The following is a 7810-nucleotide window of genomic DNA, read 5'->3' on the forward strand; positions in this document are numbered from 1 at the left end:
CTGTTCCAGTGCTCCGTCACCCTCACCATAAAGAAGTTCTTGCTCACATTCGTGCGGAACTTCCTATGCTGAAGTTTCAGCCCATTTCCCCTAGTCCTGTCCCCACGCACTACTGAAAAGAGACCAGCCTCGCCATTATGGCTCCCACACCTCAGGTATTTATAAACCTGGATCAAGTCCCCTCTCAGCCTTCTTTTCTCAAGGCTAAACAGTGAAAGATAAGTCACGTTCTGGATGGCCATTCACTGCTGTCATGCCATGAAATGAAGAGCGTTGATCAGTCAGTTAATTCATGTGAATCTGCTAATGGTGGTGACTGTTGAAAAGCAGTGTTTGCTTTATCGAATAGTGATATTCTGCAATTTGTTGTTGTTTCCATGGAAATAAATAGGAGGCACTACTTTTGGAGTGACATATGTAGGTGAATCTGAGGCTTCAGCCTGGACTGTTGTGTGGTGATCACTAAATGCCCACCCAGTTGAGACTGTCTGCCAAACACTCCTCAGTGCTTTGCAGGAAGTTTCCTGAAGTAAAGCTGAGAACCTTTCTCCTACATCAGTTGGATGAACCTGCAAATAACAAAGGTGGGTTAAAACTGAAACAAAGGGCTGCTGTGTTTATTCCAGTTGTTCAGCAGAAGAATAAGCCTTTTCCTGTGTCATATAAAGCTGGTGAGCTTTCTAAGGTAGACAGCACAGAGTTCCTTCAGTAAGGATGAGAGTGGAGAAGATCCTTAAAAACCTTAAGAAGCCCTGAAAAGTGGTCTGTTTGTTCAGGTACCTCAGCCTACACACGTGATAGAACACACCTGTCCCTTTGTATGTTACTAAAAAAAAAGTCACAGACAAAAAGCTGTTGCATATTGGCAGGAGAGGAGCTCTGGCCTGACTGCTGAAATCTCTGCCTCTTAGGAGAGGTGCACAGATGGCATAGGAGAGCTGGGGTTGGGCTGGCACTGCGCCTCATCTCAAATTAAAAAGGATGAATTGGAACTGCATTCTCACACTGTGCTGGTGCACGGGAACCATCCCTGTGTAGCAGGGATTTCACCTCTTGGCACAGGAGCATAAGGTGTAAAACCACAGAGGCAAAGAAGCACTCCAGCAATGGCCTTTGATGCTAAGACTAATTGGTGCTGAGTTCAACTTCTGCAGGGCCAGAAGCGCAGTCATAGGGAAATATATTTTACCAAACCAGTCACTCAGGAAAAAGCTTCATGCTGGTATTGAGTATCCCAGATGGTAACCAGAGAGCTGAAATCATGGTTTCAGCTCAGGTACAGAAGCAGAAAGTGTCATCTTACTATACCATTTTCCAGCTTGTCAGAACAAAACTGTTTCCAAAGATTCCCTGTTCAGTGATAGCTGCAATTTCATAAAGACTGCAAGGAGCTGGGGAGCCTCAGGTCAAGGTGCAGGACCCAGAGAAGGTAAATGTGCCCATCCTGCCGGGGACTGTGTGGTTGGCCCACAGGAAGGACAGCACACAGCATTTTCAAAGTGCAAAGTTTTGGCTTCCCTTCTGAGGTTCCACATGTGAGAAACTTGCTGCCTCATGTATCTGTGTTAACAAAGTACTCACAAAGATCCTTGGACTCAGATGTGGCCTTCTACATTTCAAGGTTAAAACATGATGGTGTGATGCATTTTGGGGATTTATAGTATTGCAAATCAAGTACAAGAGAAATCCGGGGCAGGAGAAGTGTAGATGCAAGGACAGTTAGATGAAGAGACTACTGACAGGTGAGCAGATAAACATTCTATACCAGAATTTCTATTAGTTCTGGTTCTCTGGAACATATAGTTTGGAAATGCACACTGTGGAGGTACAACTTGATACCAGCAGAGCAATGGTCATATAACTGATGGAGCAAAAACCCAGGGAGAAGGACTAACAGCTCCTGTGTTTGTTCCCAGGATGCAGAAAAGCTGTGTCATGAAAAAGTCATTCAACTTGTGATGGGTATGTGTGGCACAACTGAGAAGAGCCTCTTTGAGATCTTTGTTGGTAAAAGTAAACATGTAGTGCAGCACACAGGATAGAAATCTAACCACCTTACGTTCTGCTGATGAGAAAAGTAGTTCGCATCTCCTATTGTGCCTCTGCTGTTTCATGAGGAAGGACTGTAGTATCAGAAAGTCTTTTGAAAACCCAGTGTTGAGAGAAAGATGAAGACACAGATGTGATGCACAAGGGCTGCTCTGGAAGTAATGTATCCTAGTTTACGATGTTGGCCCACAGCATCAGAGGTGGTGGTGGTGGTTTGGCAGCAGAGACTGAACCTCCCCACCAACATTCCATTACATTTTGTTGCAGTATGACAGATGACAACAGAGTGGCAGCTGGACAGAATGACATTTGATGTGAATGTGTATATGGAGGAAAGGTGTACTGCTGAATTTCTCCATGTGAAAAAAATGGCACCAAATGAGCTGAGCATCTATGGAGAACAAACAGTGGATGTGAACACAGTGAGGTGGTGGGTGATGCATTTCAGCAGTGATGACAGCAACATGGAAGACAAGCCATGGTCCAGATGGCTATGCACAGCTTTTGCATCCTCAAATGAAGAGTGGCTTAATCAGCTCACACATACAAATCAGGTAACAGTGGTGACTCTGTTGAAAAATGGTATTTTGTAGCTGAGAACGTGCTCTGCCAAATAGCGGTCTTCGCATCTGTTGTCATTTCCATTAAAACAAATAGGGGGCATTACTTTCAGTCTGACCTAGATATTATCCACGTGTCTTTGGGCAGATTTGTTAGAAGAATTCATTGTCAGACCTGCATCAGATTTTATGCACAATAAAAAAATATAATCCTGGACCTCCCCCTCATTAGGATAAACTTTTTTGCAGACACATATAGCTGTGTTAATATGGCGATATGGCAACATATTATTTTCTGCTCACAAGCTTCAAACAACAGTTGAGAAGATGGCTCACATGTTAATAGATTACTCAAATATTGACCACTTCATTGGAGTTAAGTTCACATCAATGGGACTGCAATTTCTGTAAGCAGTGAGTTGTTAAGGCAGTGCTGTTTGCAATAGCTAATTGATCACCGAGAGAAACGGAGGGGAGAAAAAGGCCAATTTATTGTAGAAACGTGTGTATTTTTTAACAACTCTGACGGTAAACACAGTGTGTTGCTTTGAACTGCTGTGTGCATATTTATGCTGCCCTATATGTACAGCGGTACTAAGCCTTCATGTTCGCCATCTGGATCAATATGTTGACTCAATATTTTTATATTTTGAGTTGTCTGGTTCAAAACATCCTTGCTTCCCCTGTGTAACTAGTCAGGCATCTCATTTTATGTGTCAAGTTTGATTCTGGTCTTAAAGAAAGCGTGAGTGTTTTTGTGTTTGGACAGAGAACCTGCATTCAGCAGCAGGCTACATTGCACCATGTGGTTAAACCTGCTGCAGCAGTTGGGTGTTGTGCAATGGTCAGCTAAAGCTACAGTGTAAAGAAACTACTGCAAAATTTGACTTACCCACAGAGAAAACAAGTGGAGGTCTTTAAGGATTTGATTTTCATTAAAACAGAACCAACATCTTACAGTATAAGTGGAGTCAAATATTTTCTTTCAGTAAAACACAGACTGAATTTCAATGTAATTCAACTTACTTGACATCAGTGTCACAGCTGGCCTGCTACAGTCTTTAAAGACTACAAGAGGACCATTACTAAACCAAATAAAACCACAGATTTTACCATTTCTCCAGGTGATGCACAATGATGCATCTTGACTCATGCCTGTGACAACTCCTGTTTATGACTGATCAATACTGATGCTTCATGCTTTCACCTTTAGTTATTTATAGTTTTAACACTGGGTTATGTTTTACCAAGAAGTTAAACTTCAGGCTGCTCCATTCAAGGCGTAAGCTAACAAATGTAAGAGAGGAACTACGTCTTTGCTTCACTCTAGATGTAAGAAGACCCGTTCAAGGTGTATGTGGGTTGGAAGGCAATGCTCATGGTGAATGCTCCTTCTGCAGCATCTCTGACTGTAATTGACATGGTTTCAAAGTAATAAAGATGACTGACAGATGCCTGGGTGCTGGAATAGTATCTTAGGAAAAGAGATAAAGAAGTGATGAAATAATCACAGAATTGTAGGGGTTGGAAGGGACCTCTAGAGATCATCGAGTCCAACCCTTCTGACAAAGCAGGTTCCCTACACCAGGTTGCACAGGTAGGTGTCCAGGCGGGTCTTGAATATCTCCAGAGAAGGAGACTCCACCGCCTCCCTGGGCAGCCTGTTCCAGTGCTCCGTCACCCTCACTGTAAAGAAGTTCTTGCGCACATTTGTACAGAACTTCCTATGCTCCAGTTTCTGGCCATTTCCCCTTGTCCTGTCTGCACACACTGCTGAAAAGAGTCTGGCCTTGTCACTTTGCCCCCCTACACCTCAGATATTTATAGACCTGGATCGGGTCCCCTCTCAGTTTTCTTAATCTCATTAACTAGTTGTTCAATCAAAGATCACTTCTCAAAAGGAGGAATATTTAGCTTGCAAGCATTCTACTCTGGTAAGTTTTTTAGGAAGATATTGAATAAAACAGTTCTGCAATTGTTAGGAAAGGGGGTGGGGAAAAAAAGTGTTCAAAACACTCAGCAAGCTGAGTCTGTGTTTAGGGGAGCTTCAATAGGCAAAGTGTCGTACAGCTTCGTACTGTGACTCTCATCTCAACAACATCCCTGAGTGTTCTTTCCCTCAGAAAGGATAATTCTATTATATTTAACATAATTATATTTTAATGAAACACTTAAGGTTTTCCTGAAATGTTACAAAGATAATTACATTTGCAGTATAAGGGTAATGGCTTGATATTAAGATGAATTGTGAAGACTTCTTAAAAAAATATAGATTTGAAGTAACTGCAGCAAAACTAAGTCATTACAGTTACACTTGAGGATTTCTATTTATTTATTTATTTTTTTAAAGAAAAATGGTGCTATTGACCAACAGACAAAATCAAATACGTAGTTTTCTTCCTCTGCACAGTATTCAATCAAGTAGCACTGTGACTAACATAGATTTCATGCACGAGTGCAGAGAGGATTTTAAACTCTGCATATAGTACTGATTTCAGCTTTCGTACAGCCCCACTTGCAACACATTCCTGCCAAACCCAGAGACTCCCGTTTTCTTCTGGGATACCTGGCCCAAGGGTAACTGCTGGGTCCTAGGGGGGCTGCAATTCCTGCTCCTCCCCTGTCCCTCTGAGCAGCCTCTTCTACCTGGCGAAGAAGTTCTTTGAAGTCATCTGCCACAGGCTCGTATTCATTATAGTCACTTAAGCTATACAAGTCCTTCAGTGTCTCCCATCCAAGGAATGGGTTGCTTCTCTGCATCTGCTCCACCTCAGGACCCAGAACTGACTGCAGCTTGAAGTGTCCCAACAGTTTGTTACTTGCTGCTTGAGAAGAATCTGAAAGAAAAGACTTCAGGTTAAGACTGCAGGATTACCAGAAAGCACAGCTTTAGGCAGCAGCAAGGGAAAACCCATTCAGGACAATAAGGAAAGCATTTTTATCTGGGAGAACTGCTGTGCTGCAGAGATTCCATTTGTGATTAATTTATGCATCACTTATAGGGGAAGCCCTGTTTCCAAGGCCAGGCAGCCTGTCAGACAGAAGTACAGTGTGAAGCAGTCCATGAGATACACACATCCCATTACAACCGCACTGCTACACCTACAGGTCCTTCAATCCTTCTGTAAAGAAAGTTCTAAGGAGGTGTGTCCAAAGGCCACACAAGGCTGTGACAGGTGAGTTAGATCAAATCTCTCCTTTCTCATGCACAGTTACACAAACTGGTATCAAGGTGAAGTACGGAGGGAGAAGGATTGAAGCATCAGATTTGATTTGCAAATATTTCATATGAACTGTTTCTTACACATGACATTACACTTGTCTTTATTATTTCAGCTGACCAGTCCTTGGGAAGAGTCTCGGAACACACTCTGTCCTCCTGGCCCTGCTGTTCCCATAGATCCAGTTCCACTTCTATTCAACATGCACTGTTTCTCCTGATATACTCCTGCCAGGGTGAGCAGCACTGCTTATCTCAGCTAACATGAGGAGAAAGAGCTAACTTTGCTCTAAAGTTAAACAACCTGAAAGAACTATCTGCCTTGTACTCTCAGTGCTGTCACTTTGGTCTTATTTGTTTCAAAAGGCTGAAAGAACACAAGAATATCCAGTAAATGTTATACTTACTTCAGTAAGGACAACTGACATTTGGCAGATAAAACACCTATCAAAAAACGTCAAAGAAAAAGAAAGTGGCAGTCGTACCCCCTTCATTTTGTCAGACAGTTACTGCTGCTCAGCAGCCACCAGGGCAGGAAGGCTCCCAGCCAGCGGGATGGCTGGGGAAGGTGCCACACAAAAGAACAGCAGCTTCTCATGTACTTTAGAGGCAGTGGTTTGGTATACTTGTTATCTACTACTCAGCTTGTTAAAAAGGTAGAAAAAAATAACTGATTTGCCACTCAAGTAAAATGCTACGTTGCTCACAGCGTGCTTAAATAAGAAGAAAGAAGCCCTTTCATTGCACGTCTCAGCCATAATTCTGACTAACAGCATCACTTTCACATGCTGATGCGTCAGTACAGGTGAGAGCCAGCACCTGAAGTTACCGTTACCTGAGCGCATTTCACAACTCGTTGGAGAACACATCCGAAAGCGATCCGCCTACCCCTCCTTGCTGCATTCGACTCAGTTAAGATCGCGCGGAACGACTTACCCACGGGATACTTCACCGAAGATCGCTGACAGAGCTCCGCCCGTCGGGATGGCAGCCCGCAGCGCCGAGCTCGGGGCTCCACTCCTCCCGCTAAGCACGGACACGCGGCTCCGTGAGCCGCCATCACCCGCACGTCGCGGCGCGGGGACTACGCTGCCCGTCTCCGGCACGGAGGAGCGCCGACACCGCGGGGAACTTCCCCAGGGTAGCTGCTGAGCTCCCGCCGGCTCCGGAGCTCGGTGCTTCCCTGCCCCTCGCTTCTCCCTGGGTTTTCGTCTAGCAGACGGACGAGCCCCGCGCCCGCCCCGCAGCTCCGCGCCGCCCCCGGTTCCCGGGCACTCACCGACCGCGGGCGCCGGCTCCATCGCCAGTAGGGAGAGCCGCTTCCAGCGGGACCCGCCGCAGGTGAAGATGACGGCACGGATGAACTCTCGGCCGCACAGCTTCACCCCGTATCCGTCCCCGTCGGCCGCAGGGAGCAGCGCGCCCCGCGCTCCGGGCTGTCCCGTCACGGCCGCGCTTAGCAGCGCCGCGGCGGCGCACAGCAGTCGCAGCTTCGCCCCCATGGCGCGCCGCCTCCCCGTCCCGTCCGGCCGAGCGTCGTCGAGCTCGACCGGCACCCCGCAGCTGCCCCAGCCTGCCGCCCGCCTCGCGCCTTTTATGGGCTGAGGGCGGCGCTGAGTCACCGCCTCGGCACGGCCCGGTCCCACCGCCCCGGGCAGTGCCCTCCCGCCCCCGCCGCCTGGTGCCGCCGCTGCGGGGCTCGCGTCCCGGGTGGGCGTCGAGGTTCGGCTCGGGAGCACCGCCCCGTCCTCCGGGCGAGGGGAAAGCGCTTTCTCCTTCTGCCCTCGCGGCCCTTCCCAGGGCAATGAAGCTGCCCTGCAGGCTCCGTCCCGCCCGCTCTCTTGCCCGGCACCGAGCGGCACCGAGGCGTTAGGGAGGGGCGCGAAGGTAGCCATCGTCCCCCGTGGGGACGGGACACGCTTCCACCTCCTCCGCTGTGTTCCCGGTTCACTGCCAGGTGTCGGCTAGTGATGCTGTCTGG

General features: G+C 47.1%; 1 protein-coding gene across 1 annotated transcript; it reads right to left on the minus strand.

Annotated features, from left to right (window-relative positions):
* Window positions 1-4972: 4972 nt before the first annotated feature.
* LOC140264440 (relaxin-3-like) lies at window positions 4973-7393 on the minus strand. Its single transcript, XM_072360219.1, has 2 exons — window positions 7109-7393; window positions 4973-5446 (listed from the first exon to the last, which is right to left on the minus strand). The coding sequence occupies exons 1-2, from the start codon at window positions 7329-7331 to the stop codon at window positions 5079-5081; spliced, it is 591 nt and encodes a 196-aa protein (XP_072216320.1). The 5' UTR covers window positions 7332-7393; the 3' UTR covers window positions 4973-5078.
* Between the last annotated feature and the right edge of the window lie 417 nt (window positions 7394-7810).

Source organism: Excalfactoria chinensis, chromosome Z (genome assembly GCF_039878825.1).
Source record: "Excalfactoria chinensis isolate bCotChi1 chromosome Z, bCotChi1.hap2, whole genome shotgun sequence".
NCBI lineage: Eukaryota > Metazoa > Chordata > Aves > Galliformes > Phasianidae > Excalfactoria > Excalfactoria chinensis.